This window comes from Lutra lutra, chromosome X, assembly GCF_902655055.1.
Source record: "Lutra lutra chromosome X, mLutLut1.2, whole genome shotgun sequence".
NCBI lineage: Eukaryota > Metazoa > Chordata > Mammalia > Carnivora > Mustelidae > Lutra > Lutra lutra.
In genome coordinates this window covers 79334038-79355780 of record NC_062296.1, presented here as the reverse complement: position 1 = coordinate 79355780, position 21743 = coordinate 79334038, and the positions used below count along the sequence as shown (strand labels likewise).

At 38.7% G+C, this 21743-nt stretch overlaps 1 protein-coding gene and 2 non-coding genes across 6 annotated transcripts in view; 2 read left to right on the top strand and 1 right to left on the bottom strand.

Annotated features, from left to right (window-relative positions):
* The window catches only part of POLA1 (DNA polymerase alpha 1, catalytic subunit), a 307958-nt gene that overhangs the window by 54879 nt on the left and 231336 nt on the right, over positions 1 to 21743 (top strand). For all 4 annotated transcript variants that reach the window (XR_007124795.1, XM_047716113.1, XM_047716112.1 and 1 more), the window contains 3 exons: positions 2813 to 2937; positions 8882 to 9031; positions 9450 to 9572. Coding sequence is in view for 3 of the 4 variants with exons in the window: in XM_047716113.1 (XP_047572069.1) it covers positions 2813 to 2937; positions 8882 to 9031; positions 9450 to 9572 (398 nt within the window). In the remaining variant the exon portion in view is untranslated. The remainder of the gene's footprint in view (positions 1 to 2812; positions 2938 to 8881; positions 9032 to 9449; positions 9573 to 21743) is intronic.
* On the top strand, positions 1901 to 2030 carry LOC125092548 (small Cajal body-specific RNA 24). Its single transcript, XR_007125002.1, has one exon. It is a non-coding gene; the product is annotated as a small Cajal body-specific RNA 24 (non-coding RNA).
* On the bottom strand, positions 7054 to 7160 carry LOC125092482 (U6 spliceosomal RNA). The gene has a single exon (XR_007124944.1). It is a non-coding gene; the product is annotated as a U6 spliceosomal RNA (small nuclear RNA).

Here is a 21743-nt window from a genome sequence, read left to right as displayed (position 1 = left end):
CCAGAGGATTTTTGCTGCGCTGCCCCTCCCAGAGGAGGAAGGTTAGTCTCCCCGATTTTGCCACTTGTGGGGTCCCTGCTCAAAGTGCAGGGACCTGACTGTGCCATGGAGCACAGTTTAAGGTAACCCCAAGGTGAGAGCTCACTCCTCGGCTCTGTCTCTGTAGTCATCTTCCCCTCTCCGACACCTAGCAGCTCTGCTATGCTCACACCCGCAGACCTTCTGTGACCCTGCTGGACCTGAGACCATAGCATCCCCATGAGGGCTCTACCGCCTGCTTAGCCGCTGGATCCATGTCCCTCAGTGGAGCAGACTTCTAAAGGTTCCGATTTTGTTCTTCGCCGCTTCCTGGGAGCCGCCCCCCCCCCCCACCGTGGTCTATCTTCCCTTTGCTTCGGATTCACTTCTCCACACGTCCTACCTTTCAGAAAGTGGTCGATTTTCTGTTCATAGAATTGCTGCTCTTCTCTTCTTTCTCCTGTTGAGTTTGTAGGTGTTCGGAATGGTTTGATAACTATCTGTCTGAAGTCCTAGGATCTGCTGTCATTTCAGTCTGCTACTCCTCCGCCATTTTACCTCTGTCCTTAATACAAATCTTTTTTTTCCCCTATGTTCCAAGAAAGCTTTGTTTGTGGATATTGAATTTCAAATCTTGTGTAATTTTCATGTATCATGAGGTACTCTTTCTTAAAGTTTTTTTCAACCACTTAAACATGTAAACACAATTCTTGGCTCATGCATGGTACAAAAAGAGGGGGTAGGCTGGATTCGGTCTCTGTGTAGTTTGGAAACACCTAGTCCAGTATATAGCTATTTGTCTTTGTCTTCTCCCATCTGCTGTAGAGGGTGGGCTCTGCCTCTGCCTGAGCTGCCAGGACCAGTTCATTTGGACAGCAGAGTTCAAGAAAGTACAGACAGTAACCACCAAATTGAACTTTTGAACAGGAGAGTACTCCCCCTTGTCATTAATGGCAAAGAAGGTGTTTTGTGGTACACAGAGTTAGGAAGGATCTTTTTCTTTTTATCCCTCTTAACTATTTTTAAGGATATAGTTAAGGAGTGCTAAGTATATTTACATTGTTGTACAGGAAAAATGGAATTTTTTTTTTTTTAAGATTTTATTTATTCATTTGTCAGAGAGAGAGAGAGAGAGAGAGAGCGAGCACAGGCAGACAGAGTGGCAGGCAGAGGCAGAGGGAGAAGCAGGTTCCCCACAGAACAAGGAGCCCGATGTGGGACTCGATCCCAGGACGCTGGGATCATGACCTGAGCCGAAGGCAGCGGCTTAACCAACTGAGCCACCCAGGCGTCCCGGAAAAATGGAATTTTATCAGCTAACTTGAACTCTATGTCGGAGACATTTTTGACAAAAGTGAATTTATTACTAGTTGTATTGAAACAGATCAATAGTCCTTTGGTATTAGATAGATCTGGGCTTAAATTCTGCCTGTGTGATCTTGGGATTCCTCTTGAACTTTTGTAAGCCTGCCTTTCCTCTTCTCTGAAATGAAGGTAGGAATAATATCTACTCTTTTATTAATGTACCACTGTATTTTAACTACACTAGACTTTAAAAAAAAAGTATTGGTGCATCTGGGTGTCTCAGTTGGTTAAGCAACTGCCTTCGGCTCATGTCATGATCCTGGAGTCCTGGGATTGAGTCCCGCATCAGGCTTCCTGCTCAGTGGGGAATCTGCTTCTTCCTCTGACCCTCTCCCCTCTCATGTTCTTTCTCTCACTCTCTCTCTCTCAGATAAATAAATAAAATCTTTTAAAAAAATAAAAATAAAAGAGTATCTACCGCACAGAGACTTAAGGAACAAAGTGATTGTTTAGTATAGTGCTTGACACAGAGTATGCTATCAGTATTTATTTGTTGTTGTTTTTATGTTCTTAATAGTGGACATTTATTTTTATACAGTTTCTTCTTAAGGTGAAGATAACTCTTTATAAATGTCCTAGAGAAATACAGTAGCTTTCTGTTCACCCTTTGCAAGTAAAAAGGGTGGATCGTTCCACTACTGACATTTATATATATTCACACATCTCTTGTCCGCTTTCAACACCATTTGTGTACAGGTGAGTGGGCTTCCCATTTTATTCTTGGGAAGTATGGTGGTGGGGCACCTGGGTGGCTCAGTCGTTAAGCATCCATCTTCAGCTCAGGTCATGATCCCAGGGTCCTGTGCTCAAGCCCCACATCAGGCTCCTTGCTCAGCAGGGAGTCTGCTTCTCCCTCTCCCTCTGCTGATCCCCATGCTTGTATTCCCTTTCTCACTGTCTCTCTCTCTCTCTGTCAAATAAATAAATAAAATCTTAAAAAAATGAAAGTATGATGGTAAAAAAATATATATCCAACTACTCACTGGTATGGATCACTAAACATTTTGGGGGTCAAGGTGGCATGGTAGGTGGGAGGGAATACTTGCCCGAAGGAGAATTTTACAACACTTCAGATACGAGTATCTGAAGTAATCAATAGGAGAAGGTGTTTGCCCATCATAAGGGTGTACTTGGAGACTGCTGTGGAAAGTATCATTTGTTGTAGTTGGTTTCAAGGTGAGACACATTATCTTCTTTCCTCTTTTGTGACTTGAGTTTTTACTATAATACAAGGCATTTTTATGGAGTGATAGTTGATGACTTTTTTCCTTTGGTATAAGTTGCTCCTTTTGCCAGTGTATCATTTCTAATATACTTCATTGTACAGTACTTCTAATGTTGTGTTTTGACAAATCTGCCTTTTTTTTTTACCCCTGTCCCATCTGCTTTTTTTAAAAAGACTTTTAGTAACGTGGCTTTTTTGTTGCAGGTTTTTATGATAAGTTTATTTTGCTCCTGGACTTCAACAGTTTGTATCCTTCCATCATTCAAGAGTTCAACATTTGCTTTACAACAGTGCAAAGAGTTGCTTCAGAGACACAGAAAATTACAGAGGTTTGTATTCATTTGAGGCCTCTTCAAATTGAAATTAAAAGCAGTGCTTAAAGAAGAAAGAGAACCAGAGGGGTTAGTGTTCTAGTTTTTCCTCTTAAGTATATAATTTTTCCTTTCTTAGTGGTCTAAAGGTCAAAAGTGGTCAAAAAGGGAGAGGTTGCGTAGATGGAAACTCACAGTGTTTCTATACCTTTTTATTTTAACAATTTTATTGAGATGTAATTCACATACATTTCATCCATTTAAAGTACACACTTTAAGGGCTTTTAGTGCAGTCACTGAATTTTCAACCTTCACCACAGTCAATTTGAGGGCATTTCCATTATTCTTCAGAGAAACCCTACCTTTTAGTTGTACCTTCCTTCTTGTCCCTCCATTCCTCCCAGTCCTTGGCAACCACCAATTTTTCTGCCTCTAAAGATCTGTGTATTTTGGACATTTCTTGTAACTGGAATCACGTGACCCTTTGTGTCTGGCTTATTTCACTTAGCATATTGTGGTTTTTTTTTTTTTCAAAAATTTTTAAAGATTTTATTTATTCATATGACAGAGAGAGATCACAAGTAGGCAGAGAGGCAGGCAGAGAGGGGTGGGGGGAAGCAGCCTCCCTGCTGAGCAGAGAGCCCGATGCGGGGCTCGACCCCAGGACCCTGAGATCATGACCCGAGCCGAAGGCAGAGGCTTAGTCCACTGAGCCACCCAGGTGCCCCCTTCCTTTTTTCAAATTTTTATTTAAGTTCTAGTTAACATATGGTATAATATGGGTTTCAGGAGTAGAATTTAGTTATTCATCACTTATACAGACAACCTCCGGTGTTCAACACAAGTGCATTCCTTAATACCCATCTAGACCAGCCCCTGCCCACCTACCTTCCAGCAACCCTAAGTTTGTTGTCTATAGTTAAGAGTCTGTTTTCTGGTTTGCCCCTTTTTTCCCCCTATGCTCATCTGTTTTGTTTCTTAAATTCCACATATGAGTGAAATCATATGGTATTTGTCTTTCTCTGCGTGACTTACTTCCCTTAGCATAATACACTGTAACTCCATCCACATTGTTGCAAATGGCAAGATTTCATTCTTTTGACGGTTAATAATATTCCATTGTGTATATAGACCACATCCTCTTTATCCATTCATCAGTGGATGGGCACTTGGGCTCTTTCCATAGTTTGACTATTGTTGATAGTGCTGCTGTAAACATCAGGGTGCATGTGCCTCTTTGAATGAGTATTAGTGTATCCCTTGGTAAGTACTTAGTAGTACATTTGCTAGGTCATAGGGTAGCTCTATTTTTCACTTTCTGAGGAACCTCCATACTGCTTTTCAGAGTAGCTATAGCACTTTAGCATTACTGTTTTCAAGATTTCATCTGTGTTGTAGCAGGTATTAGTACTTCATTCCTATTTTTTTGCTGAAAGTTCACAGTACAATTCTTTTATTAAGTTTATTCCTAAATATGTCATCTTTTTGATGATATTTTAAGTATAACTGTTTTCTTTACTTTTGGATTATTCATTGCTAGTGTACTGAAATATAACTGATTTCTGTATATTGATCTTGTGTGCTGCAACCTTGCTGAAGTCATTTATCACTTCTAGTATTTTTGTGGATTCCTTAGGATTTTTCCTTAGGACTTTCTACATATAGTATCATGTTCTCTGCCAATAGAGGTAGTTTTAATTCTTTTTTTTTAAGATTTTATTTATTTGATGCAGAGAGAGAGAGATCACAACTAGGCAGAGCAGCAGGCAGAGAGAAAGGGGGAAGCAGGCTCCCCACTGAGCAGAGAGCCTGATGTGGGGCTCGATCCCAGGACCCTGAGATCATGACCTGAGCCAGAGGCAGAGGCTTAACCCACTGAGCTACCCAGGCACCCCAGTTTTAATTCTTTCTTTGTAATCTGGATGCCTTATATTTCTTCTTTTTTGGGGGCTGGGTTGTCATCTAACTGCCCTGGCTGGAACCTTCAGTACAATATTGAATAAAATTGGCAAGAGCAGACACCCTTGTCTTGTTCCTGGTCTCAGGGGGAAAACATCCAGTCTTTATTTCACCATTAAGTATGATGTTAACGAAGGGTTTTCCATAGATTGTATTAATCAGATTGTGGAAGTTCCCTTCTGTTCCTGGTTTGTTGCATGTTTTTTATCATGAAAGGGTGTTGGAGTCTGTCAACCACTTTTTCTTTATATATTGAGATGATCGTGTACTTTTTATCCTTTATTCTTTTAATATGGTAAATGACATTGATTTTCATGTGTTGAACCAGCCTGTGTTCTTGGGATAAGTTACAATTGGTCTTGGTGTATAATCCTTTTTGAATGCTTCTGGATTCAGTTTGCTAGTATTTTGTTGAAGAGTTTTTCGCTTGTATTCCTAAGGCTTTTTTTTTTTTAATTTTTTATTTTTTCAGCATAACAGTATTCATTATTTTTGCACCACACCCAGTGCTCCATGCAATCCGTGCCCTCTACAATACCCACCACCTGGTGCCCCCAACCTCCCACCCCCCACCCCTTCAAAATTCTCAGATCGTTTTTCAGAGTCATGGTTCACCTCTCATAAGGCTTTTTGATGTATAGCTATCTTTTCTTGTTTTGTCTTTGCCTGGTTTTGGTATTAGAATAATACTGGCCTCATAGAATGAGCTGGGAAGTGTTCCTTCCTCTTCTGGTTTTTTGTTTTTTGGGGTTTTTTTTTTTTTTGGAAAATTTGTGAGGGATTAATGTTAATTCTGCTTTAAATATTTGGTAGAATTCACTAGTGAAATTAACTGGTCGTAAGGCTTGTCTTTTTTTTTTTTTTTTAATTTCCAATTCAATCTTTGTTATAGGTCTATTCAGGTTTTTTATTTTTCCTTGAGTCCATTTTGGTAGTTTGTGTAGGAATTTTTCTGTTTAATGTAAGCTTATCTAATTTGTTGGTATAAAATTGTTCAAATTATTCACCTATAACTATTTCTTTAAGATCATTACTAATATCCCTCTTATTCCTGATTTTAGTAATTTGAGTCATTTTTTTTTTTTTTTTTTTGTCAGCACAGCTAAAAGTTCGTTAGTTTTGCTGATCTTTACAAAGAAGGAACTTTGATTTTGGTGATTTTTCTCTCTGTCCTATATTTCCATTCTAATCTTTATTACTTTTTTCTGCTTTCTTGATTTAGTTAACCTTTATTTTTCTACTTTCTTAAGGTGGAAAGTTAGGTTATTGATTTGAGATCTTTTCTGTTAATATAGATATTTACAGCTATAAATTTCCCTGCAAGGATTATGTTAGTTTCATCCCATTTGTTTTGGTATGTCATTGTACTTTTATTATCAGGCCCCTCTCCCATCAGTCGACCAGTGATCTGATTTCCATCACCATCGCTTAGTTTTGATTTTTCTAGAACTTCATATAAGTGGAGCCATCCAGTATGTACTCTTTTGGATTTGGCTTTTTGTTCAGTGTAATGTTTTCGAGATTCATCCATTCTGTTGCATTATTAGTAGTTCTTTCCTTTGTATTGTTGAGAAGTATTCCACACTTTATCTGGTTTCCTGAGATGAGCATTTGGATTTTCAGTGTTTAGTTATTATTTTTGAAAAGATTTATTTATTTATTTGAGTGAGAGAGAGCGAGAGCAAGTGAGCAGGGGGGTAGGGGTAGAGGGAGAGAATCTTCAAGCCGACTCCCTGCTGAGCTCAGCCTGATTCAGGGCTTGATCCCAGGACCCATGAGAGATCATGACCTGAGCTGAAATCAAGTGTTGGACCCTTAACTGACTGAACCATCCAGGTGTCCTGTTGAGGTTAGCTTTTATTAATAAAGTTGTGAACATTCTTGTTCATGTGTTTTTGTGAACATGTCCTTTCATTTTTGGGGGATAAATACCTAGGGAGGGAATTTGCTGGTTTGTATCAAGAGTGGATGTTTAACCGAAAAGAAACTGCCAAATTATTTTCCTAAGTAGTTATACCGTGTTACACACCCCCACTAGCCATGACTGTAAGTCATTCCACATCATCTCGAACACTTGCTATTTTTATTCTTTTAAATTTTATATTTTAAATTCTTCTAAATTTTGGTCACGCAAGGCTTTGTTACTGATTGTACTCACAAGCAGCCTTTTAAAAAAAAAATATGGAACGCTTCACGAATTTGCATGTCATCTTTGCGCAAGGGCCATGCTAATCTTCTCTGTATCGTTCCAATTTTAGTATATGTGCTGCCAAAGCGAGCACACAAACAGCCTTTTTAAAAGAATGGCTTTGAATTATTTCACATTGATTTAATCTAACCAGTGATTAGTCAACAATTTTATATAGGACTTGATAACTTAATGTGTGGTTCTTCATATATAAGGCTGATATGATTGACTGCTGGTAGATGTAGTTCTCCAACAGGAAAAGATGTAAAGTAATATGCTATCTCTCTGTATTGTTTTTCTCTGTTTCTTTGTACATGTGGCCGAAGATGTCTGTCCTCTTGCTTCTGATTTTACATGTCTTTTAATTCTAACTACCTGCTTTGGGAGCTGTTTTCTAGCCCTAGTTCTGTCTTCCTAGAAGAGAGAATCTTAAAGGCTTGCTTATTAGGCCAGTGATACACCTGTTCCCATCAGCTGTGACCACAGGAGTGGGTTTATAGAGTACAAATACAGTTGCCAAGGATGGGTCTTTCTGTGGTAGTAGAGGATAATTGTCCAGAGAAGGTATTGGGTAGACATCCCCAAAAGGTAGTGACTACATTGGATAAATAATATTCATAGGGCTCTGTCCTGCTACTGTGTCAGCCTTGTGATAATTGTCATGATCCAGCCTTCTGAATCCCACTGTACTGGTTTGTTTATTTGAGCTTTCCAGTTTGGATTCTGGATATAAGAATCATTTAAGAGTTGGAATGGACCTTAAAGGTCACCTAAGAAATACTATACATGTAGCCAGTTTATAGATTCTGTACCATTTTTCTGTGTAGTATCTCATTTGGTCTTCAAAATAGCTAGGCCACACAGCTAGTGGTGGGAGAGCTGGGCATGGATTGTAAACTTCCTGACTCCAGATCCTTTCAGTTAACTTTTTATCTGACCTCTCTAGCTGTTATAAATAAATTGGAATGTGTACCAAGATCTCTTTAATAGGTTTGCTATCGTCATCTGCTGTATTGGAAAACAATAGGTCCCTGTTACTATTTTAAGATTGTTCATTTGAAAATATTGATCTTTATAAAATCAGATACTTTGTAAAGGCTGGGTTATCAAAAGGCATTGAGTTAATATACTTGAAGGCAAGGCATTTATTTTTAATTCTGAACCTTTGAAGGGGTAAACATGCCTGGCTTTTCACTGTGGCCTGTTAATAGAATTAATAGAGCTTCAGAAAAATGGTCTAATGCTTTCCTTGCTTTTTGCTTCTGTAAATTTAGTATAAGAAGACTGCTGGTTACTTTTCGAAAATCAGAAATTTGCTGATTTAGTATTTAGGGTTTTAGTTTTTATTGTAGAACATTTACAGTAATTGCCACAATTCTCCATAGTTGTAAAAGTTTTATGGCATTTTGCTTGAGAGTACATTTGACTTAAAACTGTAGTTAGCTTGCATTTTTTTAAATCCTAGAGGTGTCAGTGTTTTTATTTTAGAAACAGTTTCTCCAAATATGTTGCTCCCCAATCTTGTTGAAGAGAAGAGTATATATAAAAAATGATCCCTTTAAATGACATCTACATTAATCAGTAATGAGAGGGGTGGAGATACTGGGAATGAGGCTGATAGAAGTGGGAGAAGAGGCCATTGTTGACTTGTTCTCCGCTTTTTCTTCTCCCACCCACGTATTGTTGACCTATGCTTAAGCAGGAAAGTAGCTTTTCAAGATTTAATCATCACGTAAAGCTCCCACAAAATATTATTTTAGAAATCTCTTTTATGATAGTTTGATTTGTCTGAAATTTCTGTTGTGTGTTCATCAGGATGGAGAACAAGAACAGATTCCTGAGCTGCCAGACCCAAACTTAGAAATGGGCATTTTGCCCAGAGAGATCCGGAAGCTGGTAGAGAGGAGAAAACAAGTCAAACAACTAATGAAACAGCAAGACTTAAATCCAGACCTTGTTCTTCAGGTATATCTTTTTACTAAGAGTCATCTAAGTGACAGTCTCAGCTTTCAGACTTTGATTATCTGGGAATGATTTAAACATGATGCTGTGGGTAATTACATGGGCTTATTTTAAGTTTGTGGGCAGGAAACCATTAAAAAACCATTAGAATGCCTCAGAATGGAAGATATCTCTGTCTGCAAAGCTGTATCTGAACAAAATCCTTCTGACTTCTGGGAGCTTTGGAATCTGTGTTTACTTGCTTCTAGAAGATCAGGGAATCATGGATCTGGGAGGATGGGTTGAGTGTGTTGACAGGTCTTTTTTTTTTTTTCAAGGATATTGAGGGTTTCTCCTTTTCTTTGGTGATATAAAAAGATATCTAATGTAATGATTAAGCATTTACAAATATTGTTGTCTTTTGTCCTTGTGTGACCTGCAGTATGACATTCGACAGAAGGCTTTGAAGCTCACAGCAAACAGTATGTATGGCTGCCTGGGATTTTCCTACAGCAGATTTTACGCCAAACCACTGGCTGCTTTGGTGACATACAAAGGAAGGGAGGTAAATGATAGAACATCTCTAAAGACAAGTTTATTTTTTAACTATGACCTGTTATAATCTGGGAGAGCCAAGTTTGTTGCCCAGTTATATAGATTCAAATGCCCCTTCCTTAGGACAAATTCGAGACAGATAGTTTTTTAAGTAAGGATGTGTTCATTCATCCATTGAGAGAGAGTATTTATTGAGTGTCTACTCTGTACCAGGCATTGTTATGGGGGTAGAGTGTTGTGCAAACATAAGATGCCCCTGCATCATGAGGGTCACATTTTTATGTAGAGCAGGCGGTGTAGAGTGGCATGCAGTGGGGACTTGGGTTGGGGAGAGGGTAGTTTGGGAAAATAGACTGTAAATGAGTGATAAACAAATACAAAAAATAAGAATATGATAGAAGTAAATGCTATTCAGATAATTAAAACAGGGTAGTGGGCCAGTTTAATGTTAAGATGGCTAGTTTAGATTGGTCAGGGAAGGGTTCTTTAGGAGGTGACATGAGTGACATAAGGGAGCTAGTATGGTTGCTGATCTTATCAGGTTGGAGTGTGAGGGAAAGGAAGATATCAAGGAGGATGCCTCCATTTTAGTCCCATGGCTGGTTAGCTTGTGGAGCCATTTACTAAGATGGAGAAATCTGGGAGAGAGGGATTAGGAGTTCTTTTTTGGCTTTGAGATTTGTAATAGATCTCTAAGCATGTTAAGTAGATAGTTTGATGTAGAAGTCCACAATTCCAGGAATAGATGAGGAGTGAAGTTACGGATTGAGAGTTATTGGCTTTAGAAAGATGAGTTAGATACCAAACAGTTTTGAGATACTGTCACTTTGTAAACACTATAAGCTTTACCTGCTTTAACCCCACATGCTTGAGTTTTTCTTAATTTGTAAAAGAGTAGTTATGTTAAATACCAGATTCCATTTCACTCCAGTAAACTATTGATTCCCCTCAGTAGATTTGAGACTACTCAGTCTTAAGGAAGTAGTTCATGGTTATGGGCAGAATATTCATTTTGAGGGTCTGAAGTCAGACCCTCTTGCATAGGGGTTGGCAAAACCATGGCCCATGGATTAAATCCAGTCAGCCATCTATTTCTGTGAATACAGTTTTATTGGAATGCAGCCATACTTATTTATGTTTTGCCTGTGGCTGCTTTTGCATTGCAATAGCAGAATTGAGTAGTCAGGGTCGAAACTTGCATGGCCTGCAAAGCCTAAAGTATTAGCCATCTTTCCCATTTCAGGAAACACGTTTCCTGACCCCTCCTTTAGAGTCTAGACCAGCACTGTCTGGTGGACCTTGAGATGGTGAAAATGTTCTCTGTATAATACAGTAGGCCCAAGTAGGCGAGTGAGCATTTGCTGTCTGGCTAGTGTCGACTTGTGGAGGAACTGGATTTTGAGTTTAATTTAATTATAATTAAAATAAATTAAATTTTAATTATCCACATGTGGCTAGTGGCTCCTGTATTGGTCAGTGGCAATCTGGCTGGCATGAAACAAACAGGATGTTCAGAGCCACTCTTCTGTTGACAGCCCTGTCTCACAGACTTAGGGCACAGTGAGGAAGGGCAAAACATGTATTAAACACCAGCAATATGTGAGAAGCTTCCAGATGAATTACTTCCTGAAGAATCCATTGGTATGGTTCATAACATTCCCCTTTTGCAGATAGGGAAGCTGAGACTCAAAGAGGTGAAGTATAGTAAGTAACTGTTTTGAGTTGGAATCCATTTTTTCCTGACTGTAAGGCTTCTACCACAGTAGGTTTGTCTGCCCCATCTCACCATGTCTTTCATGACTGTGCTTCTGCTTTATATTCTACCTCTTAGTCCTTGAAGGACATCTTTTTTGACACTCCTCTCAAGACCTAGGCCCTTTTTTACATGGGAAGATACGGGGATTTTAGGGGCTAGTTGAAGTGAGGGAAGGATGTATTCAGTTTCTTAGGCTAAGTTTACTTTAAAATTATTTAAATTTTATTTCTGTGTATGTATCCAGTGGCTTCTGATAGAATACCATCTTATTTTTGTATTAGGAAATGCACTCACTATGCCCCAACTGGGTGATAATACATGGGTTGACTATTGAGATTGGATCAAGGTTACTCTTAAGTTTCTCACGAGAGGCAATAGTTGACAATTTACTCCCTTGGAGAGTGCCTCTTGCTGTTGGGAAATCCCTGTTGTTACATTTTCTGCATTGGCTCAGAAATCCACAAGCTTAAAAGGGCACTGTTGATAATGATAAGCCCCAAATTTGTCCAGCGATCTCCCCGACTCCCCTAATCCATTGTATTTTAAGGGCAGTATTTTTGTTTAGCTTGATCTTTAATAGGGTCTTTAAACTCAATTTTTATTTTTCTTGTTGTATAAAATAGAGCAGTAACAAATCTTAATAAACTATAAAAAAATCCCCTCTGCTCTCTCTACTAAAAAGCAGAGTTTCAAACAAATCTAGAAATAATCGTATGTGATTTAAATTTTTGGTTTCTCCTTTCCCCCTTGTCTCTTTCCCCTTTGCTCCTTCTCACAAATAAAAAAAAAAATATAACAACTGCGGAAAGTCAGCCTTGAAAGTAATGTGAGGTTAATGAGAAATAATAATTACACAGTTGCTCCCTGGAGATCTCTTCTAGAAGAAGATTCAAAGCCACCTACAGAAATTATTTCCTAAAATAAAACTCACCAACTAAAGTATTGGTGATAATTATTAGCACTGGTGGATAGAAATATTCTCTGTGATAGTTGATCTTTGGGTTTACTAGCATTTTCCATATATACTATTAGGCCTTTGTGATTTCGAACGTTTCTTGATTATTAAAGAGATAGGAGGGGTGAAGTATAAAATGAGAGTCAGTTGGTTGAAATTTGGAATACCTTTGTAACTTATCACAGTTGTCTTTTTTGTAAGAAGATGGAATGGACAAAATAATTCAGTAACCTGAAGATCTTAGAAGTTGTTTGCTTTTCAAGTTGTTGTAGGATCAATTAGATTAAGGTTCAAGTGGAAATGAATGAGAAGGAGATGTGTTAGCATGTTATCTGAAAAGATTATAAAATTTTACATTTGAATATGGATTAATACACAGTCTGGGGAGGCTGTAAGCCCCATTCCCTTCTTGTTTTTAAGTCTGTTTTGTGTGTGCTCAGTTTTGTTGGAATCATGCAGTTTTGGCTCCGGTGACCTAATAATTTCTGTAATCAAATGTATTATGGCTGCTAGAGTACTCAGGGTAATTACTAATTGTACTTTCATAAACAGGTTTATAATAAAAATGCTAATAGTTGTGTCAAATGGACATCAATATTGTCTTTTCCCAGGTGTGATCCTTTCACACTTTAAGCTCTTCTATGATTTTTAATTGCTCGGTGGTAGAGGAATTAGTTAATGGCTACAGAATTATATGAGAGACCTCATAGCGTGCAAGTTATTTAAAAATAATGAAGTCAGTGTTGTAATATGGAAACTTAAGCTTATAGACACTCAAAAGTGAATCAAGATAAATATCGCCTGTACTTGTGTTTGTTCTCAATGTATGTATAGAGAGACAAAAAAAGATACTGGGCAAGTTGATGGCACTACATGGACTTAGATTTTAAACCACCGAGACAACGGATTGGGTTGTCAAGTGACTGGTGTGGTAATTGAAGTGATTGTTCACTAGATGGCGATAGACACCCTGAGATCATTAATCAATTAAGGGTTTTATTCTCTGAACAATAGTGAAGGCCATTTAGTGACAGAAATCTGTCCAAATTTTCGACTTTGATTAATTTTGAAACTGTTAAAGGCTAACACTGGACCAAAGGATTGTAATAGTCTAATCTGTTTAGTGTTAAAAATGATGATTTTCTTGAACAAAGTTTTTATTGATAAGAACAATCACTGAATGTGTCATAGCAAGCAAATTCTTCTATCACATAGCTAAATTCATATATCTGGCTATGAAACTACAGTGCATGACTGGGTCACAGTATCAGGCTAACTGAAAGAGAATTGAAATGATTCTGATCGACAATTTGGATTTTTTGTAAAGGGATTTTAAACTTAGTCTTTACTTTTAAGCATACTTATTGCATAATCCTTAGTGTAATGGTAATATTTGTCTTTATGGACTAGTTAGTACTGCAGTCTGTTATTTCTGTGCTCTTGATAAAATGATTTTTTGGCCTGGATTTCTGGTTGCGTTTTAAAGTGAACGTATGCTCTCTTATTTGTGTGTAGAGCCCATGTGTTGTTAGTTTCTCACCCTGCAGGCTGACATGAATCTTTGCCAACCAGTTGTAGACTGCCTAGCTTTCATTGGTGTTCAGAGCTGAAACTTGTGCACTTAGAAAATGTATCCAAATCATTGCATGAAAATATTGCAGTCTGGGCAGGCCTTCCTGGGAATTTTTTGGCATTGTGCTAGCACCTGTCAGAAGCCCTTCAGAATGGGCCCCAGAAGAGGCCTCTGTTGGTGTCCGTGGTGAAAGAGAATGAATGCATATGGAGAATCTTATAATTAAGTGCTAAGGGAGACTTTCATCTTTATCTGGAAATAAGAGGAAATTTCACTTTTCCAGTCTTTTTTCTTAGAAAGCGTAGTTTTTTAAAGATAATTAAAAGCAGCAAATTACTATAGAGATATCTAAAGACTGGTTCCTTGTACCCTCTCTCATTTCTTTCTCTTCTTCAAAGGTAACTGCTCTTTTGGGATTCATATTGTGCTTTTTGCCTGTGGTTTTTTGCTTTTACAACAATTGATTATCTCTTCCTGTGGTATATTAGAAGTTTTTACCATGTATGTGTCATGCTATACATATTTCTTTGTGGTTAGCTGAAAAAAAAAAGCAGAGGAGGAAAAATAGGGGAAAAACCCTACTTTATATTCTACTTTTTAAGGATATCCATGTTGGTGTATTTTTAGATTTGACTTACTGATATTACCTCTTGTGTAATATTTCAGTGAATCAGTAGAGCACAGGGTATTTTTTGTTCTCCCATTGTCCACGTTTTTAGGTTTCCAAGTATTCCCTGTATTTTTTTCCCTAGATAAATAGTGCTACAGTATAGTGTCACATGTGTAAGAGTTTCTCTCCTATATTGCCAAGAGTGGAACTTGCACACCCACAAGCACTCTAACATTTTATTGATAACAGCAATCATTTAATTTATCATAACAAGCTAATTCTTTCAAATAGCCAAATTCATATCTGTGTCTGTAGGGCCATCAAACTTGACTCCCTCAGACATGGTATCTGAGGTTAATCTGAAGAGAATTGGAAATGATTTCTTTTTATTTTATTTATTTATTTGACAGACAGAGATCACAAGTAGGCAGAAAGGCAGGCAGAGGGAGAGGAGGAAGCAGGCTCCCTGCTGAGCAGAGAGCCTGATGCGGGAGCTCGATCCCAGGACCCTGAGATCATGACCTGAGCCGAAGGCAGAGGCTTTAACCACTGCACCACACAGGCGCTCCCCGGAAATGACTTTGACATGCAGTTTTGCCTCTTCGAATTTGTTGTTTCTTTTGAGGGATTTTAAGCTCACTGTAAACTTGTAAACATACTCCTTATGTAATCTTCAGTGTTTCATATCCTTGCTAGCCCTTGTTTTTCTCAGAATTTGTAGTTTTCGCCAGATGAGTCTGAAATGGTATCTTCATAGTGCTTTTAATTTGCATTTCCAGAGTACTAGTTAAGTTGAACAGCTTTTCATTTGTTTGAACTCTTCAGTTCTCATGCCTGATTTGCCTGTATGTATATATGTGCCCCCCTTTCTTTGGGTCATATGTCTCCTGCTATTTCTTCTTAGATTTTCAAAGGCTAATCCTTGTTTGGTCATTTGTGTTGCAAATATTTTTTAGTCTCTGGCTTTTCCTTTAACTTTATTTGTGGTCTTTGAATGTGTAAAGGTTATTTTTTTTTATTTTAATGGCATATAATTTGATTTTTCTTTTCTTAAGAAATCTTTTCCCTCCTCCAGTGATGCAGAGTGCCTAGCTTTCAGTTTTTTTTTCTTATTTAGATCTTTAAACCTTCTGGAAATTATTTTTTAGGGATGACATAAGTTAGGAACCTAATTGTATTTATCTGTGCTTCCTTATGGAGTTGTTGAACCTGTACCTCTATTCTAGGGATCAGCAGCTGTGACCCATGGGCTAACTCTGATCCACTGCTTGTTTTTTGTAAATAACATTTTATTGGGCCTGCATTGGTGTTAAGCACAGCAGAGTTGAGTAGCTGCCACAGAAACTAATGACCTCCAAAACTTAAAATACATACTTTATGGTCTTTTACAGAAAAAAAGTTTGTGAACCACTGGTCTAAAAGAGAGTTATGAATAATAGGAAAGTTACTCTCCTTTCTAACACTCTCAGTCATAGTAGATGAAAATAGAGGCGATTATAGTAAAGGTAGTAAAAAGGAAGGAAAATGATCTTTTGGACATATAGAATGTTTGAAGTTCTCTTTGGCTTAGATTTTATTTCATAGGAGAACTTCTGTCAATCCAAGTGGAATGCGGGAGAGGTCTGTAAATTCTCTGAGGTTGTATGCAACATTTTGTGTGTCTTTGTACATGTGTACATTTTGTGGGGAGAGGGTTTATGACATTTAAGAGTTCTCAAAGGGGAACCTGATGCCAAGAAGATGGAAGAACTGCTGGTTCTCAACATTTCCTTCCTGCCTTCTTCTGTAGGTTGAAGGGAAACTTTAGCCCTAAAAATGTATGCTTTTGTCACCTAAAACATGGCATTGTAAAGAATTTTCTTGCCAGACCAGAGCCTTGGAAACTGGGTGGTGGGGGGGAGGGGGGTAGGTAGGAGGGAAGAGTTCTACTTCTTTCTCCAGAATTCTCATAGCTACAGTTAAGACTACTTTTAACTTCAGCTGATCTAATAACATTTTGATTTCTTTAATAAAAGAAAAGAATTTCTTTTAAGGCTGAGATGAAGGTTTAATATATTCTGGCAGAATATATTTTATGTTAAAAAGAAGCAATATCCTTTTTCAGTGATTACCGACTTTCCCTTTTGAATTTGTTTACATTATAAAAATTCTAAGTCAGAGACACTTTTCCCTTTTTATTGTATTTCAGGGGGGGCTTGGGTTCTAAATTCTTTGCAGTTTTTCAAAACTGGTAACACTATTCAGCGTCATTAATTCACACTAATTCAGAATCTGTGGTGATTCAAATGGAATGAGTTGAGATTCTTCATAGAATAAGTTTAATACTTATTTTGGAGCCTCAGTTCTTTTCATATACCCTTAAATTCTGTAAAAACACCTGTTTCTGGTCAAGTAAGTAGCATCTTAACTGTAGATCTTTTATATGGATGAACTTTGAGTAATTAACATCACCATTTGCTTGTTCATTTCTCTGTATCCTTTCTGAAAGTCAATGAAAGTAGTGTTGGTAAATGTAAGAATAAGCACTAATTTGGCAATAACCCATGGAAAGCTGGTCTGAATTATGATAACATAGACATTCAGTAATTTGAGAGAAATGCTATTACAAGAGATTTTAAGTATATGGAATAATTCATACTTTACTAACACATTGTTGCAATTATCAAATAAATAAGTGGGTTACATTTACGCCTGGTTTGAATTTATATACTTGAAAACACTGGCATATACTATTTCTTTCAAAATAGCCAAAACTTTAGACTTTTTGTTTGAATCTGAGTATAATTGACGCACAATGTTACATTAGTTTCTGGTGTACAACATAGTGATTTCACAGTTTATATTTTATGCTGTGCTCACCACAAGTGTAGCTCCCAGTGTCACCACACAGTAAGGCACGGGTATAACAGGTAGAGCATAGGGAATACGGTCAGTGCTATTGTAATAGCGCTGTATGATGACAGATGGTAACAGAACTTTAGACTTCTAAAAATAAATTCAGAATGCCTATATCCTTCTTTCTTAGTAGTTGGAAATTAACACCTCCAAAAGGCATGGACATCCACCTGTGTATACTCTTACGGTGCTAAACATCGGAAGGTATGTGTAGGTTTAGGAGGACAGAAGGCGGTTGATGTTAGAGGTAGCTGGGAAGAGGGAGATGAAAGGGGTTAAGACCTGCCTGTGGAACAGACTGGGGTCTGTGAGCATAAGAGGACAAAGCTTCAACAAGGAGATACCAGTGGACTTTGTTCTTTATCGCATTTACATTGCCTGAGGTTTTGGGATGGTCAGCTCATCTTTGTCTTAGGTGTGCTTTGGAGAATCCAAGGAAGGCCTGTTCATGCTGATCCTGCAAGTGTTTGTCAAGAAGCAGCGCCCCTCCCCCTTATCCTCACACATTGGATACATCTAACCCCCAGATGCCAGCGGCGATAACAGGTGGTCCCTGGGCTGTGTGGGCTGGCCTCTCCCATCTTTTAGAATCTTCTCAGTGCTAACCTGAAAAGTGCCAGGGTTTATTTATTTATTTATTTTTTTAAAGGAAGGTTGAGTTTCCTTAGTCTCAGTGTGAATTAACGCCTTTTTAAAAAACTTACACGTTGGGTGTTTTACTACTAGATTTCAGAATAGGTCTGCATAAATTAGTATGATTACCTAAAATTTTTCTTTTACTAGCAAATAAAACAAAAGCCTGCAGCCTCCCATGATTTCTCTATTCTCCAGTCTACACTTTCCTTCAGTTTGTGAGGGATCACTGTCTGTATGTTTTGATGTTCCACCTAGCACCTAACCCTGTGCCCGACAAAGTGGGTGCTGGTTTGCTGTGACTCTGGGATCGTACTGGGGTAGTAGTGTCTGCAGTTGTGGGTGGGTGGTTGTGGAGGAGATACATTTTTTAAAATAAGATCTTGATATTTAAGCCTATTTTGAGTTTACAAGAATGGCTTGTATACTCAGAATAGGAAAAAGGGTACTTGGTACTTTTTTACTAGGCACTCTTATTTGAGAAGGTGCGGATGGTATTTTCATCTATTAAGTTTTACCTGTTTAATTACTGAAACCACCGGGGATGTGGCTAAGGATGAAGAGATAAATGCTGTAAGATTGACGTTGTGTCAGCTCTGCTGATCTCTGCTGAGACAGAGGGAGTTTCTTAACTCTAACTTGACTCACATAAACGAGTCCTGGAAATCTCCTTTCTTCCCCAGCCCTCACCAGAAACAGTGACTTTCTTCTAAGCAAAATGCAGTCCCGTTTCTACATATGTGAACATTTTATATAAACCTGTTTTGGTATATGTTTCTTTTTCACAAGTTGCGTGTTATTTGACAGGTGTTCTAAAGCTCCGTGCTTTGGCACAGAACCAAGATGACAGAGCAGTAATGATTTCGAAAGTGCCATTCCCTCCTTGTTAAGAGACAAAAAGAAAAGTGTGAAGTTATTAACCACTATTCACCAGTGGCGTAGAAATTGACGTAAGGTTTAATTGTCTGGTTCTACAGTTAGTCTGCGTAGGTAATTTCCTGGATAATACTACTCTTAAGGAAAGGGGAAAATACCGTATAACTTTATTTTTTTCTCCCACATCCTTTCTCCCCCCTCTTTTCACAAATTACAGATATCGATGGATTAAAGAGAAAGGATCACTGCTAACCGAAATATTGGATCTTTTCTCCAGTTCGCCCTTTCCTCATCTGCCCAGGTAATAGATTTATGGGTGACAAGGTCATGCTTGGCAGTCTTGCAGGTTTCCCATCCCCCAGATGGTTCAGCTGCCCCAGTGTTTAAACCTGATGGTGTACAAGATGTCACCACATAGCCTCCTTGCCTGAGCCGTGCTGGGTACATTTATTGCTAATTGGAAGAATCTGCTTTCAGCAGCCTGTACCGTCTGGTGGCTTGAGCATACTTTTCACAGCAGTACAGTCAGACCCTTTAGAGACACTTCCATCTGAAATTAAAAAACAAAACAAGCTGGTTGGGTTTTTTAATAGCTCAGGCTTGGTTAACTGAGGGAAGACTAATAGAATTAGTGCCTTCTGTTTGTCTTTCATCCTTTCAGTAGTCAGTGTGAGCCTGTGTCAATTTGCCATATTGTAAATACTGTGTTAAATTACAGTGAGCTGAGTTTGGTAAGTTGTGGGAGTTTGGGAAGGCGGGGAGAAGAATGGCTTTATGTATGTGTTTGTGTTGAGAAGCTGTTTGATTTTAAGCCAGGGATTCCTGAGCCCTGTGGTCATCGTTTTAGAGATCTTGTACCTACTTTGAAATTTAGTGCCAGCGTCGGGTTGTACGCCTGTTCTTGGATCATTTTTGTTACTAATCTTTTCACTGAATTGGTTTATGTCCCTTTTAAACTTGAATGTATTGGAGTCTCAGAAAAATTTAAAAATTTTCTATGAAAATTCCCTCACTCTTAAAAAGCAAAATGAAATACAAAGTAACTGAAGTCTCTACTTGCATTTTGAAAAGAACAACAAAGCATGAATGATTTCCAGAAATGGTTTTTGTGTGGTGTCTAGAATTACTAATTCTTCTTTACACATTTACACATTAGTTTTCTACTACCTATTTTTATTGGCGTTATTATTTCACATTGAAAAAAACTTGTGGCTAAATTTTGAGGCCAGGGATGAGATTTCTTCCCATAGGGCTAGGAGTCGAGTGGGACGGGAATGGAACAGAGATACTAGGTTTCCGTCATAATTTGGAGTGTCAGACATTTGGCTATATTTGTTTCAGGGGCTTTTTCCCCTGCTGACTTAACCACAGACTATATTTTCAGCCCTGTGCAGGAGGGTGGTGTGCCTTCTGCAGGCAGGGAGGAGGAGGGTTGGGGAGGGGGCACTTGGGGAAAGGGATAAGCTCATGGGCTATTAATAATGTGCATTGTTCTTAAGGCCACATGTAATATTTCTGTGCACTGGCCAACAGGGTAGGGTGTACGTTCTATTTAAGTTGGACTGCCTGGCATGGTGCGATAGACAGCTGATAATTGTATTACAGGGAAAATTCGTGTATTTCTTTCTCAGTGATGTCCTGATGGGGCAGGAAAAATAACTTGTTTGTGGAAGATTCTCTTAGAGTGGGTGAATATATTTAATTCAATTACTAATTCTTGCCTCATAGCCAGAAATTCTTCAAGTAATATTTGCTGAGTGTGTACCATGGAGGGAAATGGAGACAAATGACATTGCTTGTGACCTGCAGGCTTGAGACGAAAGCCTTAGGTAATGATTCCAATAAAGCTAGAGCTAGAGCTTAGGAGGCCAAACCCATGATTCCTTACGAGTAAATAAGAGAAAAGATCGTCTGTGGGAGCAAAAACCACACAGAAAAGCTGGAGTATCACTGAAGGAAGCCTGGACCGGAAGCCAAGGGTGCCACACTCACCCCCTTGCATGTTTGCTTTGTATGGCTTTGAGCAAGTCAGTCATTCTGTGCCTCTGTGTTTTCACTTGTCATAGGCTGCCCGATGATGGTGATTCCTACCACACGCTCCAGTTAGAAAGCACCTAAATGATGTACTATTGTTTCTCACAATTGCCCAGAGGAAGACACCAGGCCCTACTTGTGTTGGGCTCGGTGCCAGTGTGCTGGGGATTTAGTGGTTGATTTAAGTGTTCAAGGCCCTGGTCCTCATGGAGCTTTCAGTCTGGTGGGGGAAAGCCATTAAGCAAATAATCAAATGAAAAATCATGCTATTCTAAAAGAAAATAGTACTAACAAACGGAATGCAAATTTGTGATTGCCAGTAACACAGGTCCTCTGAAGAATCACAGTGCCTAGACTGAAGAAGAATCAGGGGTTTCCTGAGCCTCTGGTACTTGATCTGAGATCTGAAAAGCATGTGCTGGTGCTAACTTGCAAAGGGATTGTAGGGATAAGCATTCCAGGGAGATGCATTCCAGGGTGAGGAACTGAGGGAAGGCTGCTCTAGCTGGAGTGCAGCAAGGGAGGCGAGAGTGTTTGGAGGTGAGGTTGCAGATGGGGCAGGAGTCCTGCTTTGCAGGCCATGTTGAGCAAGGGGCAGACGTTTAGCAGGTTCTGTGTGGGGATGGGGGGATTGGCTCCCATTTGCATTTTGAGAAGATCACCCTGGCTGAGTGAGTTGGAGTGTTTGCAGTAGATGAGGGAAGCGAATTAGTAGGCTCCTATTAAAGTATTCCGAGCAGGTGATGGTGGTTTCTTGGCTGGTGTGATGGCTGGCAGGGAACGGGGAAAGATAAAGAAAGATATGAGAGACATGTAAAACAAGGAAAGTCAGCAAAACCTGGTGGTAGA